This window comes from Patagioenas fasciata, chromosome Z (genome assembly GCF_037038585.1).
Source record: "Patagioenas fasciata isolate bPatFas1 chromosome Z, bPatFas1.hap1, whole genome shotgun sequence".
Lineage (NCBI taxonomy): Eukaryota > Metazoa > Chordata > Aves > Columbiformes > Columbidae > Patagioenas > Patagioenas fasciata.
In genome coordinates this window covers 31,994,870-32,019,858 of record NC_092560.1, presented here as the reverse complement: position 1 = coordinate 32,019,858, position 24,989 = coordinate 31,994,870, and the positions used below count along the sequence as shown (strand labels likewise).

Genomic DNA, 24,989 nt, shown 5'->3' with positions numbered 1-24,989 from the left:
TTGTAGGAACTGCTTGTCTTGACCGTCATAATGTTCTCAAAACAAACTTTAACTTTAGCTGTAGTTGCAAAGTACAAGTAAAATAAATATGGTTCCGTATTAGTAAATTGATCAAGGGGTGTTTGGAGATTGTACAGTTTCATCGATCTTAGCCTTCACTTTTGACCATGTTTAGGGGCTTGTACGTTTTGAAAATCCACTTCTTAATGTCTTTTTCTTAAGAATGCAAAAGTTGCACTAAGTTACCTCTGTGAAACTGTATTGCCACAGCATTTTCCTTCCGCCTTTGTTTTAGGAAGGTCACTAGGTGGCAGTAAACCAGCAGTTTCTCCGGTTCAGGGTTATTTAGTAAACAAGGTTTACAATTAAATAAAAGGATACTTAGGCATTTAACGTAAGACTGCCAGGTAGCAAGATAATCCTAAACAAAATTACAATACATAAGGTGTTCAAAATGCTTGTTACCTATTTTGATAGTAATGAATTTTCTTTGACCTCTGGTGTGATTCTGCTGATTGTATCTTCTCTCTAACATTAATCAAAGGTGGAATACATGGAATGCATCTAATTCCAGGACTTCTGAAGCAGTTGCTTAGGGATGTTCAACAAAAGCATGCATAAATGTTTGGGTTTGATTTTTGAAAGCAGAAAATGAGCTAACCAATGTTTATTTTTTCAGTCTTGAATCTTTCATCACATCCCTCTTCTAAAAAGAATACGTAGAGTGAAACTCCCAAGGCCATGGAAGTATCTGAACTTTTCCTGTAACTATGTATTTTTAAAATGAAGGTCTTTTTCAGCGCTTCCTAGTCCTGACCCTCTGTTACAAAGGGTTTTATACTTACTGCCGCACAAAGGGTAATTTAATTTATACTTAAAGTGTCAATGACATATAAAGCCCTGAAATGAACCTCTTGAAGGGGAATGTAGTTGCTGTCATATCAGCATGTAGCACCAGAGGACAGGAAAAAAAAAAAGAAAACTGTAACAAATTGTGAACATGATTTGATAAGCAACATAAAACTACCTTTGCTTAGTTACAACAGCAGGATGCAAAAACCTGCTCAACATTCTGCACAACAGTTTCCATAAATGAGTTCAATTGGGAGGGTGCTGGGGTGTCAGATCTGTCTGTAAGATAGCACAGCTGCAGGACAGCATGAAAGCAGAGTCCTGTGCCTGCCTGCAGAACCACCCTGCCAAACGTGCTAGTCCGACTTTAGTGTGAATGTGTCATCAAAGGAGTTTTTGATTTTTATATGATGTATTAAATAGGTTGTATTAAATGTGACTTAAAGCATTCTGTAATGAAATAGGTAGCAAATGAAATGTCAGAATAAAATTTTATCATTGTATTTTCAAGATAATGAGGAAATTAAGCAAATTAAATTATGAGGCCAGACCTTGAATGTTGTCAGAAATACTGGGGCCTCTTGAGGGGGTGATGCTTTGTCTTCTCGATCATGGTACTGATCGAAAATACAGCTGAGTTTTCTGCTGTGTAGCAATGTGACTGCTGCTACCTCGGGCGATATCAGACTGAAATGGCTCCCAGAGCACTGAAACCTACCCAGGGACTCCCTGGTGTTGACATGGATGGGCTCTATTGTTATCGCACAACTATTGACATCGTATGGTGTGTGAACCCACCTTTAATTGTATGAGCTGCAGCATTTTCCTAATGGGTGATGGGAGCTGTATGCTCTTCTGTGTCGATGACATGGTGTAAAAAGCCACAACTGATCAAAAGTTCTTACCCCAGATGCAGTTTAATAGCAGCCTGTTCTTTTTACACAGCATGTTGTAGCCTAATGCTTTTTGTTATTGCCCTTCTGTTGATTTCTTACAGAGTTTGCTATGCCATCTCCTTTCTTCTTCTAAGTGGGAAAGTAGCGAAGCTGAAACCAGTGCATTCATATCAACTCTTGGCTACACGTCTGCAGATTATTATTGTCACTTAGTTAAAAGCGTAAGTATTTTGTGTGATTGAGATTTTGTTAATAATAAATCACCAATTTATAAGCACATACATGGAGTTGTCATTGTTATAAGGAACATGAACTGAACTTTGTTTATCTTTTCTTACCTCAGTTACTTTTACAGCCTTTTAAGGGAAAAAATGAAGTGGGAGATTTCTGGACAAAAGAGCTAAAATTTTATTAGATTATACTGTAGTAGATGTTCGTAAAAATAAAATTCCTGTTGCTGCTGTGGTATAACAAAACTGTCTGCCCTGTCATTTTTTTTTGACTGTGAAGTTTATATAGATTACTTTGTGTATTAGAATGTAACTTTTGGAATGTTGTCTCTGACTGTATGTATTGCATTTAAAATGGTAGATGAGCCCTAAATCTTAGGAAAAGTGTCATTTTCATTTAATGTATAAAAATAATGGGAATGATATTTCATAATATGTTGGCTTAAGTTAGATAAAGCATATAAAAATTATTTGTAGTGCTCTTCTGGAAGTTTTATCTTAACTCATAAGGAAGTAGAGCTAAAATAAATAGCTTCTTAGTTTTCAAGTGTGGAAGGTATATAATGTGTATTCAAAAAAGTTTTGCAGCATAGTTTATTCAATAATCTGGAAACTTTGGCACCAATAATTAAAAAAATTTTAAAAATCAAGCTGAGTGAACAAAGGAAGTTATTAACCTCCACAGTGTGTCAGTCACACAGAGAACTGTGCAACTAATGTCTGCTCGTCTGCAGTATGTGTAATTTATTTTATTTTATTTGACAGATGGTCTTTTCTTTAGTAACAGAACTCAGAGGAAATCAGTTCAGTGAACTTAACATTCAGGGGAGGTATGTGTTATCTAAACATAATTTTATATATTCTAGTTTTGATCATTACAGTTCAATGATGACCTTTTTACAGTTTAGGACAACTTAGGCTTCAGCTGGATAGTTTTGGTTATATGTGTAGATGATTTCAGGTGCAGACAAGCTTGTTGAGTTGTGCTTCACGTAGGAGTTTGTACTTAACTTGAGAGTCAGAGAATGATTTGAGTTGGATGGAGATCTTAATGATCATCTAGTTCCAACCCTCCTGCCATGGTTCTTCCACTAGACCAGGTTGTACAAAGCCCCATCCAACCTGGTCTTGAACATTTCCAGGGATGAGGCATTCACAACTTCTCTGCGCAGCCTCTTCCAGTGCCTCACTACACACATGGGTGAAGAATTTCTTCCTTATATCTAATCTAAATCTACCCTCTTTTGGTTTAAAACTGTTGCTCCTTGTCCTGTCACTAAAAAGTTTCTCTCAGTTTTTCTTATAATCCCCTCTGTATATTGAAAAGCTGTAATAAGGTTTCCCTGGAGCCTTCTTTTCTCCAGGCTGAACAAACCCAACTCTCTCAGCCCATCCTCAAAGGAGAGCTGTGCCAATTTGCTGATAATCTTGGTGGCCCTCCTCTGGACCCTCTCCAAAAGGTCCAGATTTTCCTGTACTGAGGGCTCCAGAGCTGGGTGCAGTACTCCGGGCGGGGTCTCACCAGAGCAGAGCAGAATCATAGAAAATTTTGGTTGGAAGAGACTCCTCACGATCCTAGAGTCCAACATGTAACCTGCCTCAGGCACTAAACCATGTCTCTCCAAACCTCATCTAAACACCTTTTAAACACCTCCAGGGATGGTGACTGCACCACTTCGCTGGGCAGCCTGTTCCAATGCTTGACAACCCTTTCCATGAAGAATTTTTTCCTCATATCCAACTTAAACCTCTCCTGATACAACTTGAGGCCATTTCCTTGTGTTCTATCATTTGCTACTTGGGAGAAGAGACCAACCCCCTCCATGCTACAACCTCCTTTCAGTTAGTTGTATACAGCAATAATGTCTCCCCTCAGCCTTCTCTTCTCCAGGCTAAACAGCACCAGTTCCCTCAGCTGCTCCCAACCCTTCACCAGCTCAATTTCCCTTCTCTGAACTCTCTCCAGCACCACAATGTCTTTCTTGTAGTGAGGGGCCCAAAACTGAACACAGGATTCGAGGTGTGGCCTCACCAGTGCTGAGCACAGGGGCTCGATCGCTTCCTTAGTCCTGCTGACTGCAGTATTCCTGATACAACCCAGGATGGTGTTGGCCTTCTTGGCTACCTGGGCACACTGTGGTATGATCACTTCCCTCAATCTGCTGGCTACGCTCCTTTTGATGCAGCCCAAGATATAACTGGCCTTCTGGGCTGCAAGTGCACATTGCCAGCTCATGTCTAATCTGTCATCCACCAGTGCCCCCAAGGCCTTCTCAGCAAGACTGCTCTCAATCCCTTCATCACTCAACCTGTATGGATACTGAGGGTTGCCCCAACCCAGGTGCAGGACCTTGCATTTGGCCTTGTTGAACTTTATGAACTTCATAATCATAACAAGCTGCCACATGTGTCCTTATAACCAAACTTAACTGCAAATTACTATAAAAAAATCCCCAAAAATAATTTCCAAAGGATTTTTTTTCCCTGTTTGTGTGAGTGATAGTTTAATATGACAGAATAGTAGTTACTTTGCACTTGTTACTAGCGCTAGAATTTGTTGATGCCTATTTAAAGAACATCTCGTTTTCCTTTTGTTGTTTCCTTGATCTGGTACCAAACAGTACTGTGCCAATACTGTGTGTTTCATGCTCAACTATTTTAAATGTACCCAAACACGTTCTTCCACCATCTAAGTGCTTCCTTGGCCTGATTTTCTAAGGATGAAAGTCTGAGAAAGTAAGTGGGAAGGAAATTGTGATGCGCTCTGTGCAGATCTCATATCTAGATCATCAGGAGATGCTAATAATCACCTTGCGACGTTGTGTGAGATGTTTCTATATGTCTAGGTGTAGTCAGTGAGAATAATCACCTTCTTAATCCACATTACCTAAATCTGAGTAATTAAGCCAAAATCTGTGACCATAAGAAAGGGAATACATTTGCCTAATGGTACTGTTGTCACTATTTTTTATATCAAGGCTTTTCACTGTGTAATTTTTAGTTTTGCAGTGATGTTGAAATGCAGATCGTAGTCACCTGTCAATAACAGGAGGCCTGAAAAGCAGCTGTGTGGTCTCTTGGGAGGGTCTAGCAAACCTACATGGGAGTTGTCAATCTGTAGTCTTCCTTACCTATGCTTTGCTGATCCTTGGAAAGATAAAGCATTCCCTCATAGGAAGGGTGTGATTGCTGAGCAGACACAACTGGCTGCACTTCAGAATTGGGTTGATACCGTGATTTGCCTTGAGCACTAATATATCAAAATTTTCATCTGACTTCTCCTTAAGGCAATATGTAATGACATGTCAACAGTCATTCCAGTAAATATTTTTTCTGCAGTTAGGTATGCATCTCTTACATTTAACCTTCTTTAATCTTCTTTTAACATATCAGCTTAGAAAATAAAGTTTTGGTTTTTCTGAAATATGAACTCTTTTCCCTCAGAGTTTCAACCAGTCGTCTGAATGCTGTGTCCCTTTTCTGTGTCCCTCTCATTACTTTGCCTGATCTAACTCCATTGGTGGAAACCCTCCTTCTATATCATGGAGGTGCATCAAAAGAAATTCTCAGTTCAGAATTTCTGGAGGCTGTGAATGAGGCCTTTTTAAAGTAAGTAGCGTGGTCTGTATGATTTTTATGCTTTTTTTTGTAAAGACTATTAATTCAATTAAATGTCTTTTCTCTGGGCTTGTATGCTGAATGCACTGTACATCTGCATTCTAGTAAAATATTTCCCTTGCAGTTGAATAGCAGAGCTAAGGTTATAGGCCAAAGCAGAATTTTAAATTGCTGATGTACTAATTTTGGCATAATAGCTTTAAATATTGCCTGCAACTTTGTCCCACCTTTTCTCTGAAATGGAAGTTGAAGTTTTCAGTAGATTTTAGGGATTTTGTGAAAGATATGGTCATTTTTATTTGCAATATTATTTACATTTCATGTAATTGTATCAATGTTTCTCACTTGATGTTTTGAGAGCCATCTTTATTTTTCCATGCACAAGATAATTCCTTATGTTTGAGTGGTTCCATATTTCTCCTATTTTTTTCTGTGAAATTGTTTCTCAAGATTTTAAATTCTCCTGGTTTTCAGCAGATTATTTTTAATGAGTCTGGCAGGAGCAACTTGTGAAATATAACTTTGCTTGTTTTGCTGACACTAAAACCACAGTTTTGATAAAATGAATTTATGGATAAAAACCAGCTGAGTGAAGCTGAGCATCAGCAATTTTAGTTATGCCAGGCGAAGATTTTTTTTTTTATACTAGAAAAGGTCCTTTGTGAACACTTGACCTCAATTATCCATTTGTCTTATTTTTAATCAACGTTTAAATTCCTTCTTCTGTTCTCAACATCATAATTTCTGTGATGTTCCAATGAAGATTGTTATATTGCTCCATTGAGGGGTCCAGCAAAAATAATTAATGGCAAAGCACAGTTACTAATCTGTACACATACTACCAGAAGCTGAAGAAAACAAGTGAAAAAGGAATGTGAAGGTCTGTAGTGAATGATATGTCCCAGGATGAGAGACTTATCCTTCACTTGTCCATCTTTCATGGCTTCAGACTGGACATGTTCCACAAGCAGTAACATGCTTTGGAAAACTTTTCAGAGCAGGTTCAGCATGGATGGTTGTACTGGTGTCTGTGAGCCAATGGGCAAGTGCACCATGACATACTTTTGCTACTTCATAATGTGAGTCTGAATCCTTTCGATGGTCATAAAACATTTTTCTGACTGAAATTAACATCCGTTTGCTTAACTTTTGGGCTACTTGTTTATCACAGTGAGCAAAAATAATTCAGTTCAGATGGCTCTTGATTAAGTGGTTCTTGCAGGGCCCTTGACAAAAGCGTGTGGTTTCCCTGAGAGAAGATGTAGGTTCACACGTGCTTTGCATGGTGTTCTGTCACTGAAGTCCATATGATCTTAACATGAATGTGATTGTATTTCTCTTTCCCCACTTCAAGAATTGAATTCTGTGTTCGCTAACACTGTCATTGTGCTCTGAACACTTGTTTTCCTTCTGAACACTGGTGAAGCCTGCTCCAAGAAATCAGGTTGCTAAATACTGGGATTTGCAGTGCTCCACAGACCTTTGCATTTTCCCAGTGGGACTATCTGCAAGTTCAGTTGCAGAAGGATAATAACTACAGTTCACATCCTATATGGTTCTTAAGTATCAGAGTTGGGACACCTCTATGTATGCTTATTAGATTTATTTTCCTGTCATAATACCTGTAATATCCACCATGCTACCACAAAAATAACAAAAAGTAGTATTGTGGCAAAATTAAGAAATCTCTTATCATTCTTAATTTACTCTAATGTTCTTTAATAGTGACACTTAATCAGACAGCATCTTGAAACTGAGCATTGCTTTAGAATTTTGAGATTCTATGTACTTCAATGTGTTTCTTGTCTACAGATACACTCTTTTAAATTAAGCTATTACATAGTTTTGAATGGAAAAAATACAGCTTTTCAATGGAAATCAGAATTCTGAAGGCTGCTATTTAAATAATTGTACAGTAAAATAAATACATTGAAAATAGGTCCTAAAATAGTGTTAAATCTGATGACATTTTTCTTTTTTATCAGTAGCTTTAATTTGTGTGTACTGTCCAGCCCAGTTTTAGTTTTTTTAATATGATGTTTTGTGCTGTGATATCTCTTCTTCTTGAGTGGTTACTTTAGCATGTTTTGGTTTGTGCTGGTCCACACAAATTACAGCGTTGTCTCAAAATAAACTCTGCCTTTTATTTCCTAGTGATACAATGCTATACTTCAGCTGGGTTATAGCTGACAGCTTTACGTGAAGAGATAATTACCTTCTTAACCATCTGTCTTTTATTGGACAGGCTCCGGTCAGCATTGGTGGGGTGAAGACTTACCTACCTCTATCTTGTTTTTGTTGTTGTTGGTACATTTTTGTCCCAGTTTCACAGGGAAGATGGTGTTTTTCTATCTAAATCAGGAAGAAGATCTCCCTTTCTGAATCTGCGGTCTTCAGCCTCTGGCTTCGTCACTTACCAAGCCTTGAAAAAGCCACATTATATCTTTTAGACCAGCTGGTTTCTGTTCAGATGAATTCACTGGAAGAAGTGGCTTGTGTCATGAAAGACTTGTTACTGGTATGTGCAACAGCGGGTACAGTTTGATGCTGCTCTTCCATGCTGAGAAGTGACAGAGAGTTTTCAAATATATCAGCATATTTGAGGGAAAGGGCTGTCATGTGGCATATAACTTGCTAATGCAAAGGTAAATCTTGAGTCTTACAAATGTAACTAAATTTTTAGTTTTTACACTGAATTGGTAGAAGAGAAAAAAGGTTTTATCCAGTGATTAAGAATGGTTGAAGAGATGAGAAACTGACTGCTGAGGGTGCCAAGGACCTGCCTCTGTCTTAAAAAAAATTATAGATTTTGGCCCAGCAGAGTTTGAATCTGTTTTCACTTCAGTCTCTGTGCCCTTGGATATTTAGCAGTTTAAACCATTGACATTCCTTGTAAATTATGGACTGATCAGTTACTTGGTTTTGTTTGCAAACCTGACCAGAATTCTTAGTACAAAACATTTTCTAAACTGTAATTAAAGTTTGTTTTCAGTGCTGTGTTACACAGTATACCAAACGTCTGTCATATGAGAAAACATGACATAATACCTTTTCCAAAATAATGAGCTAGTTTGCAACACTAAATGAAAATTTAATTGTTAATTATAGTGTGAAACAGCACTTGTGCTATGCACTTAATTTATGTATTTCATGAAATCGATAGAACTAAAAAACGACATGTGGTGTCTTATTTTCAGCCTATGAAACGGCTTACAGGGTATGTATTTTAGACACAAAAAGAATGATACCTTTAGATATTCTTCCTTTTTAATTGAATCTGCAAATTTCTGTTTTGGGGGTCCATTCTAATATTGCAAATCTCATAAATGCTTGGCATTTCACATGTCATCTGGGGATCTAGGTAATCCAGAAAACAAGGCTATACCCAAGGCTTGTGCCTAAATTTTCTGTATCACATATACTGTGAACAGAATACAATATATGGTACCACAATGTGGCTGATGAAAAAAAAAAAAAAATCTAAGTTGTCTATGAAAAGAAGCAAAATACTTGTTTTAATTATTAGTTTATTGTTGTTTATTAACAATGTCCATATTTACCTTGTGTGCACATTCTCATCCCTGAAAAGACTGGAACATCACTGTGCTAGCACACTTTTGTCCTTAACTTGCCTCTGCTCCAAAGACTTCCTGCTTTCATAGTAATATCTTCACAGAGTGGAAAGACCAGTGCAGCTGCTTTGAATGATGGTTTAGAGAGGACATAATGTGGGCAAGGAGGCATAGAGAGTAGCTGGAAGTCGCATATTGATGATTGATGGGTTTTGATAAGAGGGAGGGTGCATGAATGTGCGATAGAATACCAGTTAAAAACAACAGGAAGAGAAGCTTCACAGAGGCAGTAGAAAAGGAAAATAATTGATCCAGAAATTATGTTCTAAAATGCGTAGTGATATTTTGTACAACTTATACATGGTACTGTAAGGATACTTGTGTGACATTGAATCAGTCAGCACTTTGAATCCAACAGTATGATTACTCTTGGAAGGACAGTAAAGACACTTGAATATTTATTTAGGAATATGGATATGCATATTTTGGCAGATGGATTATGGTATTTGTAGGATGTGACCTTTGTTTGCCCTGTGGATGTGGTAATAAAAAGTGGAATAATGAGACAAAACTCTGGTTCCCTTGTCCTTGCATTGCCCTTGTCGAGGGTTAAGATTGCGGGCTGACAATCAAACCTTGGCAGATGTATTGTTAACCTCCTCCCCCCGCCACTTGCCCCTTTTGCCCCTCCCTCTACCCCCTCCCCACTAAGCACAGGCGATCGGGAGGGAAAGAAGGACAGAGAGAAGAGAGTGGGAAAAATTAAAAATGTTTTACTAATGCTACTAATAAGAATAGAGAAAGTAATACAAAATATACAAAACCAATCTTGAAAGTCTCAGCAACTGCAGAGCCGGCACCCAAAGTCCTGGATTGGACTCTGCAGCCAACCGGAGCTGGATTCAGTCTCTCACTAGGCCTCAGTTCACAGGGATGACCAGCAAGGTCCTCTCCTAATGTCAGTCATAAGCAGAAGGGAAAAAAGGGATGAGATCCTCATGATCTCCCACTTTTACATGAAGCATTCATGTGAATGGAATGTTATACACAGTTTCTTGATCACCGGTTTCTCGTTGTCCCTCTCGCGAGGTGTCCATCCGTGCTTATCAATACGTTTGCATTCCATTGCTAGGTTTACCAAAACATGTGTCTGGTTCTCCAGGAAAATGCAGCTAACATGAAGGCTTTAGCTGGCAGGCAAATTCACTGAAAGAGAAACTTGTTTTTAACAAAACCAGGACAGCCCTCTTGCTCTGCCTCATCCCCAAGTATTGGGTCTGGCTGGATCCACACTCACCTTTCACTAGGAGCTGTGCTAATGAAATAGGCATTAATGAGGGAGAAAGGAACAAGGATAAACAGGGGAAGTGAGAAGATATTTTTTCTTTCTCGTAATATGCTCCAGTAATGTTACAATTAGTTCCCTCAGTATTGCCTGACTTCAAAACATTTGTTGTTATGGTAACATTTCTGAAATGGTGCACAGTAATTTATTCATAATGTTGATGAATTCAGGAAATTTTTGAGCCTCTGTAGAAAGATATTTGTGCTTTCAAAACAAGTGTATGCTTCAAAATAAAAATGCATTTGGCACTTGGTATAAGGAAAAAATAAAGGGACACTTCTTGTTTTTCATTGGTTAGTGTAAAATTCAGGAATACAGGTGCATACAGAATTTAGAAATACAGACAAAATTTGAACTACAGCCGTGTAGCAGTTTCTTAAAGCTAGATGTAGAAGTGTTGTGCCCAATTAATTGCATGTGAGTCTGGAAGTCAGGAGAACTGGTATTTGTGCTGTTACCACCTCAGATTCGTTGCTGTGTAATCTTGGGCAGAATTTGTTTCCCTATCTTTACTCTTGAAGTTGTTACAGAACGTTCTAAGATGTGAATAAAACACTGTATATAATTATTAGTCTGTTCCTCTTTGCGCCATGTACTTTCATCCTGTAGATACAAATGCATTTTTCTTATGTCTTTTTTCAGTTCTAGCTTTGTATTATAAACTAGCTGTTTAGGATTCTTCTTTCTAAAAATACAGATACAGAAGTAGTGTAGTTCTATAGAATTTGTGCATGTAATACTCTCTGTTAACATACATTTTTCATATTTTATTTGTTTCAAAAATCCCAGTGTTTTTGTGATGTGGTGCGCTGGTGGTTTTGTTTTTGTTTTTCCTCCTTAAAATATGGAACCGTGATATCACACATGGAGCTCCAGCTCCCTGTGTTGGCATCTTTCTGGTTTAGTCTGTGTTGCGCTGTATGTACTGTGCATGTTTAAGGCTGATGGAACAAGCTCCTGGTAGACAGTATGTTTGGTTTGCTGACCTTTCTGTAAAAAATATTACATAGACACAGACACGATTATTAACATGTAAAATGCCTTTTCACTATGAGAATCCCTCCTGAAATTGGTAATGCCTCCCAAAGTCCAGAGTTGCTGCTGCCCACAGCAGAATTGTCCTGCCTGCTCTAGTCCTGCTACACAACAGGTACAGCTTCAAATTGCCTTGGAGAGTTTTGCACTATGATAGCATTCTTATGTTGAGTGCTTGCAAATTAATTCCATGCAGTCCATTGATCAGACTCTCGTGGTATTAGATAACAGTGGTGTTTTGTTTGTTTTATTTTCCGTTTTGAATACCAGTGATGAAATTCATATTGATTTCAGCAGTGCAAAGTACTAGGACCTATTAACTGTGTTTTCTTGTAGTGTGTGCTTTAGATTGCTGCTGTCTGGCAGGAAAGGGTGTAGAGTTTTTAATTGTTGCATACAGCACATTTATTTTGGTCTTGTTCAAAAGAACTATGATTTGATTGTGATGGCGATGTGCTGATGGACTCTTTCAAATGTATACCCAACCTGTCTCAAGGAACAGTGGGTTAGTACATCATCACAGAAGTATGTATGCAGAAGTAGGTGTGGTGTCTGAAAAGACAGTGGAGAAATGGCTGAATTCAACCATTTAGCCCATCTACCTGAAAAACATACTTGTCACTTGCCACTGTAATCTCAGAGTTGCAGAATGGTTGGAGTTGGGAGGCACATCTGGAGATCATCTAGTCCAAGTTTTCCTTTTTTTAAAAAAAGATATGAAAATGTTTCTTTTTTGTTTCATCCAGCCGGTTGTTTGTTGTTTGTTTGGGTTGGAGTTTGTTTGTTTGTTTGTTTGTTTTCTCCCTGTGGCAGTGGAAGTTTGGAGACCAGGTTTGCACCAAGATGCGTCCTGTTCTTCCCACGGCCAAACGACCAGCTGTAAATGCTCTCAAACACTAGATGGCATATGTTCCATAGAACCGCTTACCTACAACCCTGTTACAGAGTGTGGTAAAACATGAAAATGAGGTGTCATCTAATATTTTCAGTATGGCAAAGACAACTGTGACAAACAAGGAGCTTTTCTAGACAGTTTGTTTTAAAGGTTTTCTGTTTTCTGAAATTATCATGTAGGGACCACATAGAGTCAAGTCCTCATTCTGCCTGTGCAATTAAGGAAAAAAAAGAATCTATTCTGTTTGGTACTTTTTAACTTGAAACAAATGCATTAAAGTTTTCTTTGAAATAGTGTGCCAGGCATTTAAAGCCGTTGCAAGAAGTGTCATTCATAAAAGCTATTTCTTCCATGCATCCTGAAGTTTATAGAGTGCATTTTATTAAACATGAATTACTCTAGCTTGTTCAAGAACTATAGTCTTATCAAATCTTTAGATGCTAACTTCAGAAACGCAAAGCATGAATTTGTTTTTTAACTTAGGCAAATATAGTTTGGGGAATGCACAAGTAGTTTTTTATTCTTAGTGCTCAATAAAAGCCTAATAAATCTTAGAATTTAAGAATATGGGATTAGAAAGCAGTGTGTTTACTACTGCTTGCTTAACACAACAAGTTTCTTAAAACAGTCTGTTGTGTGGTAGCATGACAAAAAGCTTTGCTAGTTTAAAAAAAAAAATTAAAAATACATTTTGATGCACAGAGGTATTTAGCTCATACTAGCAACTCTGAAACTCACAGAAGATGACAATATGTCAGAAAGTGTTTTGGACCAAAATGTGTGTGGTACTGTTAAAGACAGGAGTGATAGATTTGATTTCTGGAATTTAATTTTGAAGATGTAGCAAGTATATCCAAAAGGGTTTATCTGTGAGAAGGAGAGAAAAACTTTTTGTAAATCTGCTCACTGTCTCTTGCCTCCAGCAATTGCGTGCAATAACCTGTTCTTTCTATCTGCTGCCTTTAGTATTTTTAGTGATTGTTGGCATAAACAGTTTGGGATCCCAGGTGTTTGCATTTATCAACTGTTTACGCTGCTTGGTATCGCTCTGGATCTTCTTCCACGACCCTGACATAGTTAGTTTGAAGAACCTAATCCTCAGAAAATCTGAGGGTTTAGTAAGAGTTGATCTGAGATTTACAGTTTAATAAGTGCAGTGTAATAGCATCCTTGAGTTAAGCTGTAAATTATACAGTGGCAGCTGAGTCGTTTCTTATTAATGACTAATTTTCTTCCATTTGTTTATCAACAGCCACAAGCAGCAAGCCATCCTGCCATTTTCAGAATTGTTAATGAAATTTTCAAGTAAGTTTTGAAGTGGGAAGTGTATGCAATGATCAGTTTAAACAGCGAGGTTTTCTTCATGAGGAATATTATAATCTGGGATGTATTATAATTTCGGGATGTCTTTAGCTATATGTCTTAGTGTACCCTTTTGTGTAATATACTGCAAATAATGAAAAATATTAAAAATCTTGTGAACTTTACATAAAAGTTAGATTATAATAATAATTGATACAGTTGACTACATTGAATTTTAGCCTTTAAAATTTATAACTTATTTTGTACTTCAGTAGAGATTTGTGGTTGAAATATGAAATATGATTTTGAGGTGAAAATTGTAAATGCTGAAATGGCTTGGCCCATGCCAGCATAGAGACAGAATACAGCTAAAACATTTGCACTTATCAGTGTTGCCTGAATAGTCTTCAGGATTGATATCAGATATGCTCTTAATGGCATTAAACTGTTGATCTGCCTGTTAGTAATGACTTTCGTTCTGGAATGCATTAAGATTATTTTGAAGCAATGGATATTGTTTACCACATGGGGGCTTCCAGACCTTTTTACTCAGTTTTCAGTGTCTTTTTACTCCACTTGACTTATTTTATCATCCTTTTAAAGTAGCTCTGCTGCTGGGTTTGTCAGTTTTGATACAATAATAATGCATTTAGTGACTGACATTCTGTGTTCATCAAGTGTTTTCCTTCTTAAGATAAAAGGGCTGCCGGGTACCGGTGTTTGGGGGCATTTGTGTGTCTGTGTGTGTGTGTGTGTTCAGGCTGGTGCAGGCACAAACAGAAGTGCCTTTGCTGTAGCTGCGCTGAGGATGGAAGCGCTTGGCAGCTATTGCTGTCCCAGTCCTTTCTGCCTCTGGTGCTCCAGTGCCTGAGCACAGTAGCGTTTTCAGAACAATTAAGACCAGTTACTTTCCCGAAGCAAAACACGCTTGAAAACTGATGTGGCTTCACCAGTGCTATGCTAATGTCTCATGCTGGAGGCCGTATATTAGGATGGTATAGGGAGACAAAATTTGTTGGTTTATTTAGGCTTATGGTATAGAAAATATTTTTAGAAAATAACACGAGACTACGTAACTGTTTTGCACCCTTTCCATTCGGTAAGCAGTAGAAATGGATGAGTCGCTTTTTCTCAAATAATGCAAGACTTTGCCCAGAAGAGTATTTCCTAATAAGTTTGAACTTGTATTAATGTTCTGTATCGTCGTAGAAATTCATCATGTTTTCCTGTTGCTCAGCCTACATTCCTGCTCCATTATTTGCTTTCTACTGTTTCCACTTAGTTTGCTTGTTCCTTTACATTCTTGGTACTAAAACCTTAATGTGTTTTAAAAATACTGTGTTACAGGTCCTCTTGGTGTTAAGTGAAGCTGTATATATTAGCTAACTTCTGCAGACCATTTGGTTTCTGCAGCTTTGTGTTCATATTTGTATTTCACTGACATCCTTCCAGCTAGTATCAAGTGCTGTGGAGATGTTAAGATACTATTACAGACGTAGTTGCATGTAGAGATTTTAGAGAACTGCTGATGAAGAACTTATACTTCATTGCTTGGAAATGGTGATATGTTTCTACACCTGGCAGAATACTCCTTTTATTTGGGGGGTTAATAATCTGTTAGAAGCACAGATCTAAGCATTGTGTCTCTTTCAGGAGTAACCTTCCTGCTATTTGCATGCTTTTTATTGAGGTCGATTATGCTAAATTGCTTTATCTCGGGGATATTAACTTGTGTTTCTATTTCCCAAGTAGCAGCTTATTTTGTTGCTATGTGCGACTTTATGGAACTCCACATCCATAGATTGTCTTGAGTTTCCATGTACTGTTTCTAATGTTTATGTTAGTGATTATGTGTGCCTGTAGTTTTGTGGAATTTCTCTGTTACAGAAATGTGTTAGATGTTCTTATCTTTTAGATTATTATGGAAAGAATGAAACAATACTCTAATAAAAAAAACCTTATACCTCAGTGGCAACTTATTTTGAATATTTTTTTCCTCCTTACTATTACGTGTCTTTCAAATCAGAGAATGAAAATTACGCTTTGCTGCCCTTACTTTTTTCTGCTCCATTTGCTCAAGGTTACATGCCCTATAGTTAAAGTGTTCACCTTCCTGAGCCTCTTGAGTGGATTTTACAATTTTACCATTGAAAACACATTGGAATGCACTTGTCCCTAATTAAATCTGTAGCAGTTACTGACCTAAAGTACACCCTTGGTAAACACTAATTTCTGTTTGTGCTTCTGGTTCATTGCTTAGTGATCACTAAAGACTCACAGCAACTGAACAACAGCTGTATTAAGTTCTATCTCCTTTTGTAGGTTTTTAAATACTTAGCTTTAAACTTGATCAACAACTTGTGTTTGTTTGCCTGGCTCCAGCAGGACTGCTATAATTAACAGTTTAAGTCAAGATTTTTTGTTTTTTCTTGAGATACCTCAGGATATCCCAGGAGATTGTACTAGACTGTACTTTAATTTGAGATGGCCTATGGGATGCAGTCCCACAAAGCACTGAAGTATGGCCAACTGTACATATTGGGAATAGTTGCTCGGCACCCAATAAGATGGTTCAGATGCCAGATTTCCTGTGTGTGTCTGCATATACTTTAGTAAGTATATACTTGTATATACTTACTAAATCCAGTTTATTTGTAGGAGTTGCATATGGGGCTTTTTAAAAGTAAAAATAAAATTTAAAACCCCAGCAAAGTTAGTAGTATTTCTGTCAGTTTCCACACTGGCATAATGAGCTCAGATACAGCATGAATCCACAGCAATCAAAGAATGTACCTTTTTTTCTTCATTTCAGTTAACAGTGGTGTGATAGGCAGACTAATTATCTGATCTGTCATAATCTTGCTTTTCAATGCTTAGGAATGCAGTGCTGGAAACTGATGGAGCACCAGAAGTTATGACCATAATACAGGTGTTTACACAGCTTTTCCTTCAGGGTCATCAGAATGAATACAAGCAGGTTAGTCAAGATCTATTTCTTAATGTTTCTTTTCAGTGAAAAGATATGAAATTTCATAAGAAAATAACAATTCTACTGTTAAGAATGGTGATTAGATAAAATTAGCTGAATAATAGCGTCTCTCTACAGCAGTAGATAGATGCCAAAGTTCAGTTTAAACATCTTTACCTGTGAATAAAATTATAGTGCAAAACCAATAGGTAAGAGCAATTTATCTGTCTTCACCTTGGAGTAATCCTGCAGCCTGCACTGTGATTTTCACAGGGGCAGTTCCCCTTGTGCTGAAATTTCTGCCTGTGTAGTGAACATGGTCATGATCATCCATCTTTTGCAGAAAGGATGAAAAAGTCCAGATGTGTTTTTCCTTTGCATTAACAGAGTTTCTGATAATAAATGAAACAGAGATAATAACCCCATCCCCATTCTCCCCAATAATTTTAAGTAGGACACTGAATAGTCAGATTCGTCTGTTCAAAAGGTAAATGATGAAGAATACGTAGTGCTTTCAGTTTATTGTCCTCAACAGTGGCCTCTCAGAAATTTTGGCCATGTTTAAAGCATCAAATTTCCCAGCTTAGTGTCTTCTGCACAGATTTTTATGCAGGTCTTACTGAACTGAATTAAGGAGAATTAATGTTGCCTATACTAATTTAAACAGGAGCAGGATCGATTTAAATTTCAAAATGGAGATATGAAAAAGTTTTGTTTACAGGTTGCAGACTTCTTTTCACATTCCCAAATCACACTGTCATTTCATATCCTGACCATTTTGTTCGATTAACTGAATACTGAAAACTCCAATTCATATGATGTAAGTTTGGACAGTATCTTATCATTTAGTAGCTTTTACTTTAGGTTTAAGAAAATTCCTAGTTCCTTTGATTTTTCCATCTTTTTGGGGACATGGTAGTCGAGAAAATTTTGGGACTTCTTGGGACTTGTGATGCATTGACCTTTGATTTGCAATGTGAATGGATCAGTCTTCTAGATTCAGGCAATATGAATTAAGGTTGAAACTGCAGCTGTCTTGCTTAATATACAGGTGTTGTGTGTGTTAATTCTATGCCACCTTAACTACATGGCAGCAACACACTGTGTAGCCCTGGGTGGAGGTGACTGTGTGCAAAAAGCAAGTAAAGATTCCACACCCATCAGACACTCAAGAGCTAATTCTGTTGTGCAGCTGATGCATTTGCTTCAGGGTGAAGTCCTTCACCTACTGGCATTGTCTACAACAGTCTACAGTCTACAACATAGACTATTGCCCACTTTTTTGTAATGATTTTAAATGTTTTCTTTATTTAAGTTACATACAGTTCAATTCATGGTGCTCTAATTAAGGTATTATCTTCAATATTAAAATCCCTTGTTTCACAGTTTATCAACCGTAATCTTACCTAACAGTTGGCATGCAAAAATGCAAGCACAGACTGCTTCCTAAGCTTTGTTTATATCAGTCAGATATTTTTTTTTTCTTATACCAGTATTACATATATCCATAAGGCACCGATCTTAGTGATATCTGGATGCCCTTGACAGCACATAATGTGCTCCACTACTATTTCACAGAGGAATGGTAAAACCATTAATGACAGAGGATGAAGAGGGTTCCGGCTGAGTCATCTGTGACCTTAGGAATTTATAGTACAGTTAATTGAGAAAAGGCTAGGCAAACAGATGTGTCCACAAAATTTTCAAAAGAACCAGGTCATTGTCTGACAGCTGCACTGAATTGCGAGTTAAGAGGAGAACAATTCTGTATGGCAGTGTGGCAGCTGTCAGAAATAGCTGTCTTTTCCAATAACTTTGTAAGCCATTTAGAGAGAACAAGGTGTGCCAGAAAAAAAGCTGAAGAGTGTGAAAAACCAGTGCTACAAGTTTAGGAGTAGTCTTGTTTCCTCTGTGTTTTGGGAGACCGAAAAAGGTATAAATGGAACGCAGGGTTTAAACCTACTTAGGAAAATAGACAATTTGTGTAGTCATTGAATCAGAAATTTAAGAATAGGGATACTGAGATTACTGCTGGAATAATCCTTTTAGTGTTTTGTACAAGCAGATTTCCTTCAAGTTTGTGAGGTAGTGAAAGCTGACCTAAAGATATTTGGGTCACATTACTTGTGAATTTATGAATTTAAAGTTCATATTTTTATTTGATTACACTTATAATTTCCTCCAGGATTATATTGCCTTGATCATTTCAGAACTGACAGTGATTTTCACCTGGGAATTTTGTTTTAAATAGCTGGATAAATATTTTAAGCTAGTGTTCAGCTTTAATTTCCTGTTATACATCAGGGCAATTATTATAACCAGCCACATCCAAACTCATTCTGTCTCTTTGTACTTGTTTTGTACTTTCTGATGGCTTATGTAAGGAAAGAATTGCCTAAAATACTGTATTTGTCTGATAGGAAGCAAACATTTTTTGCTTTGCTTAAATAGGATGCTGAAAACTAGTTTTCATTTGCTTTACAGTACTGTTTTCATACGTAACTCATGCTGTGGGTTGTCTTCGCTACTACTAACTGTGTCAAGAGCTGCTTTTTCATGGGGATTTTTGGTGCAAGCTAATGGGCTACATGCATACTTTAGTATAGGAATTTTTAATTAACCTAATTCCATGTGACAAGTAGACTTTTGGAACCTTAACCTACCAGTGATACATAGACTGTCTGAGAATACTGTATATATTAGTGTGTTGTAATATTAATTAACTGCTGTTTACAGAAAAAAAATTAGTAGAGAGAGAATGTGTCGGTCCACTTGTTTATAAGATGCATGCATTTATACTGCAAAAGAAATGAGTTGCTAAATATGGTTTTCATTTAATTTAGAAATCTATCACTTTTTTTTATAGTCTGTATCCTCAGTCTGTGATTCAAGAGATAGTCTATTTGCTAAATAGTCTCTTGTTCCTAAAGAAAGGAGACAGAAGAGTTTTAAGGGTGTGGTTTGGAGACTTGAAGACGGAAATGACAGGATCATAGGGTAGTTGAGGTTGGAAGGGACCTCTGGAGGTCACTTTGTCCAACACCCCAGCTCAAGCAGGGCCACCTAGAACCAGTTGCCCAGGACCGTGTCCAGTCAACTTTTGAATATCTTCAAGGACTGAGACTATACAACCACTGTGAGCAACTTGTTTGCACCCTCCCTTCACGTATTTGTATACATTCATAAGTTCCCCCTTGAGCTTTGTTTTCTCCAGGCTCTCTCAGCCTTTCCTCATAGGAAATGTGTTCAGTCCCCTAATCATCCTTGTGGCCCTGTGTTGAACTCTCTCCAGTACGTCCATGTCTCTCTTGTACTAAAGAGCCTAGAACCAGGCATCATACTCCACGTTTGCCTGCTGTAGTGGCTGCTCACCAGCACTGAGGGCAAAGATCATGTCGCTTGACATGCTGGCAATCCTTTGCCTAATGCAGTTCAAGATAGCATTTGCTGCCTTGGCAGTGAGGGCAGATTGCTGGCTCACGTTCATCTTGGTGTCCACCAGGACCCCCAGGTCTTCTGCAAAACTGCTTTCCAACTGGTTGGCTCCAAGCTATACTGGTGCCTGGGGTTGTTCCTCCCCAGGTGCAGGACTTTACACTTCTTGTTGAACTTCATGAACCTTCTGTTAGCCCATTTTCCAGCCTGTCAAGGTTCCTCTGCATGGCAGCACGACCTGTGGCATATCAGCCACTCATCCCATTTTTGTGTCATCACAAACTTGTAGATCCTAAGAATTCTAGGTTTCTATTTTTGAACATAAGGCAATAATCTACATCAATCCCTCAGATTTTGTGGATATTATTAGTTCTTAGTTTAACATGGTCTGTGAACCTGTTTACACTGGAAAATTAAATTAATTAATATCTTTTTACCTCTGCGTATTAAGAGTGAAGGCTTTTGTAATTACAGGGGAAAAGCTTAAGAATACTAAGATATAACTTTCCTCAGACTCTGAATCTTTTTTAATCATGTATTTTAAAAATCCACAAATGATTAATTTTTCTAAGCAAAGTTTTCCTAAATATACCCCTTCTTTCCTTATGCAAAATCCTAAAATTAAGTGTAGATGTACTTTTGTGTTCTCTTGCTTCAGTCTGTGTTGCTAATGACTACCTTAGATGAGATTGTTCACTGTGGGGTTTTTTTAAAATACTGATCAGAAAACTCTTAAAATAATTGTTTTATATCTTAGCATAAATTTCCATTGAAGACCTACTTCCCTCACCATCACCAGCCTCTTGTAGCAGCTTTGCTCAGACGTCCTTTTGGTAAGTTTCTTCATGAAATACTTGCAGCATTCACCAACCTGCATGATCTGTATATTTCTTAAAATAACTTTAGAAGGGATGAAAACAAAATTTTGCCATTTCCTCAGCAGAATCTGTTGACTTAGCAATTCTAATAATATTCTTCTAATGTGTTTTTCTGCAGGAATAACTAATTCTTATGTAACAATAACAGAGAATTATACTTCAAAGAAAACTAAACCAGAAGTGAATGACAGAGTGCATAATTTTGTAGGAGTGAAGACAAGTTACCAAGATTGTAAAAATCTACCGAGTATCTTATTACATTAGTAATTGCCAATTTTGTATGTATATGACAAGAAATAGCCTGCTTGAATTCTGCTCATATTTAAGATTGCAAGCCAAATTTTTTTTTCAGGTTTCCCATTCTTATAGACCAAGAAGCCACTGCTCAATATGGTACAGTTTTTCATGAGCAACAATTTCAGCTCAGCACAAGAGCCTCTGAGGATATTAATCCACTGATTATATATTAAAATGGGGTATATATTACACAGGGGTACATCTGCTTCATTTGAATATTCCTAGCTGTACTTCCTCACATGGTTTTGTCAATGAATTGTTCTAGGAAACACAGTAATAGTTGTTGAAAATTGGGAAATTTTAAATGCTTGATGATAACTGAGTCAAGTAGCACAAATTTTAATGCTAGCTTAGTATGGTTAATTTCAGTGTTCTGTTCTAGTTGGACAGACTAGACATTTAAAAGTCTTTTTTTTTTTTTTTTCATCAGAATTGCCGACTACACACTGGGCTGAACACTTAAAACACATTTCACATATGCTCAAAGCATTGGTAGAAGATCCAAACAGTAGGTAAGCAGTATTACCTTTTCTAACTTTTTGTCCTTTGCATACATTACCTCCTGAAAAGTCATGTCATTTGAAGTCTTTAGTAGCTACATTTCATAATTTTCTTATTATTCTCTAAATAAAACTTTGTTTAAATGAGCAGGACTTAGATTACTTACAGAACCTGCATTTGTAGCACTTACAGACCTGACCAGTAAGTGTCAGGGTAAAGAAATCTTGTTCTTTTCTTTTCAGCAAATAGTTATCTGCATAACAGAAATGCTTACTTGCCTGCTCTCCCATTTCTCCCTGAAAACTTTCGAAACTGATTCTGGATTGAATAATAAGAGAACTCTTGCACGCAGAAAAGTAGCCAGCGTTGGAAAGAGCCTTTTTGAGTGGTATTTTCTTATAAAGGTGATTGTATTGGTTTTCAGCAGGCTTGTGCAAACATCCAAACTTTAAACTTCTTGGTTTTTTTTACAAAGATGTGACTTCTAGACTGCAGTATAATTTTTTGTTATATTACTCTTTGAGCTGACACCCCGTGTTTCTGACCTGTTGCCCTTACCTTTTTTTGTCCAAATAGTTGTTACAACAAATGGTAGTGTTTGTCTGTACAAATTCTGCTTTGGTAGTAGATGGTTTAGGACTATATGGAAAGAGAAAGAAAGGGAGGAAGGCAGGAAGGAAAGAAGGAAGGAAGGAGTCTTTGTGATGAGACTTACCTAGAGCTTGGACAGGAGTCTGCTTAGATCTGCTCCAACAGTGAACTTTACAAAGAATATTGAAATACTTTTAGATTCAAATAAACCAATTTCATTTTGATTTAAAACTTATCTATTTCAATAGAAACCTAGGCCAGATAGACTTGCAAATCAAGATCCCCAACTGTCCTCGAAGACACCTTGTGTCCTGGAAGGCAGGTAGTGCCATCCATGCTTGATTTCATTTAGCTCATGGAACCTTTTATTTTTGTTGTTATGTGGCAGAAAAAAGGTTTTTGCTGTTCCCTCTGAGGCTGGGCTGCCTTGCTGGTGGGTTCTCACTTTCTGTGTGACCTGCAGTTCCATGCTGTGTCTCACCTCTTCGTGCCTGGAGTCTGTCAAACCTTTACACCCTTGGCTTCTTAAAGAAACACATAGCTCAAACTTAAAACAAACAAATAAAACAAATATCATCCATCGTAATGTGTTATAATGATAGAAGCGTGTCTGTTCTGCCTTTGTTGCCTAGCCCTTTCATGGCTTATATTGTCTTTTTCCCCCTTTGATTTCATAGTACACTAGTTTGAATAGTACTGAACTTGCCAGAATATCTTCCTACTTCCTTTGGAACTCATGCAACAATTATGTTTCCTACCAAAACCCTCTCAGTTACAAAGAAAATGGATTTAGCTCAAGTTTTTAAATACCAGTTTCGATAATGAAACAGTATTCCATTTTATTTTGTTGCTTTATTCCTGATTCTGCATCCTTTCTACTTAATAAGATTAACAGAGGAGCAAAAAATACTACGATATAGCATACCCTGTTGTTTCTGTAGTCAGTGCTGTTTATATTGCTTGTTTTGCAATGTTTTTGTTTTACACCAAATGTAAGTATTACAGCAAGCTGCTTTCTGTGTATTTTTAATGAACAGATCGCTTCTGTGTCATTAATTATTATTACATCTAGTCATCTCAGTGAACAGTAAATATTATGTGACATTTTAAACCAGAAATCAACTGATGCACATTTTGCTGGGGGAAGTCCCAGAAAAATCAAAGGGCTACTTTTGACTGTGACAGGGAAGCAGTTGCCATACGTGCAGCTATAGAGCAGGCAAAAAACAGCAGTGGGGACAGAAGTGGAGGGTATGTGACCCCGAACCAGGAAAGTTATGGTGAGTTGTAAGTGTATTAGTCTTTCCAGGCAAGAACTAAATTGTATTCTGCTACGTACCTGCTAAAATCAGTTTAATACTTGAAGTTTAAAGACCTGTATTTACCCTTTGAGGTATGAAGACTTCCAGTTGTAAATACTGTCAATATTATCCTAAGTATAGTTATCTGTTCTCACTAAGTAACTTTCAATTAAGTTTCATCTTTGATTGTACATCACTGGATTTCAGAGCTAGCCTATCCACTTACGTTGTCACAGCATTAAATTATGGTCAGATTAGCAGATTGTTTTGCTGAAAGGCAAAGACTGCTGAGATTGTTTTGCTCGTCCTACATTACTATCACATTTATTTATTTTTTCAAAGGTTTTAAAGTTGCATTTCCAGATTTGAGTATCTTCAAAGACTTCACCAGTGCTGATCTTGTTCATTTAGCTAAGGAATTTTAGTGTCAGGTTTTGTCACACATCTCTGCTTCCCTGCTGAGCCATGCTGCTGGCCCTCCAAAAGCTGTGGAATATCAACAATGGTGACTTCTAGAGCAGTCACCTCAGTACTCTATTTTTTCTCTATGAATCTGTGTCAACATCTTATGTCTGATGTCAGTTATCACACCCAAAATACTGATAAGGTGGATTTGTGTCCTAGGAATAGGATTTAGAAGCCCTATGATTCCGTAGCATATAGACAATATAATTTACAGGGTAAATAATTTCTGGGGCACTTATAGACAGCATCAGTCACCAGTATACTCCAGACATAGAATACTGTCTGCACACACCACACCTTCATCCATAAAGCTGTGCCTCCCACCCCTTTGGAAAGTCTGAAAGATAAAACAGTTTATTCCAATGATGACCTTGTCATGTTGCCCAGATGGTGTGATGGTATCAGACGACTTCACCAACTCCTGAAATTTCTAAGATCTCTTGGACTTCCCTGGAAAGAATCAGCTTTTGGAGTCCCCAGAAGTAAAACATAAGGAAAACCTCTAAGTCTTCAAACTTTTGCCAGACTTAATAGGAATAATTTTTCCTGGTTCTTAATCTATTTCCAGCTGTCCTTCTGTCTGTCCTTCCTTCCACTGTCCATTTTACTTTTTGCTTCAGAGAACCCTACCATGAGTTTGCATCTTCTCATCATTTCTCTTTTCTTTATTCTTAACTTTAGAAGAGTACATGCGAGAAAGTGTAGAGATGAGCTGTGGTCCGTTCTCACCTTTCTTTTTCTTACTTTAGTCACTCAGCTGTAAATAGTTTCAAAATTTTCCTTAAAGAGGAACTGAATTTTAATAGTC

General features: G+C 37.4%; 1 protein-coding gene across 1 annotated transcript in view; it reads left to right on the top strand.

The window, feature by feature from the left end:
• FANCC (FA complementation group C) overlaps positions 1–24,989 on the top strand; it is a 76,021-nt gene that overhangs the window by 45,114 nt on the left and 5,918 nt on the right. The window contains exons 5-12 of the mRNA XM_065861017.2: positions 1,850–1,969; positions 2,744–2,808; positions 5,423–5,587; positions 7,958–8,114; positions 13,696–13,748; positions 16,623–16,722; positions 20,906–20,981; positions 21,754–21,835. Coding sequence (XP_065717089.2) covers positions 1,850–1,969; positions 2,744–2,808; positions 5,423–5,587; positions 7,958–8,114; positions 13,696–13,748; positions 16,623–16,722; positions 20,906–20,981; positions 21,754–21,835 — 818 coding nt within the window. The remainder of the gene's footprint in view (positions 1–1,849; positions 1,970–2,743; positions 2,809–5,422; positions 5,588–7,957; positions 8,115–13,695; positions 13,749–16,622; positions 16,723–20,905; positions 20,982–21,753; positions 21,836–24,989) is intronic.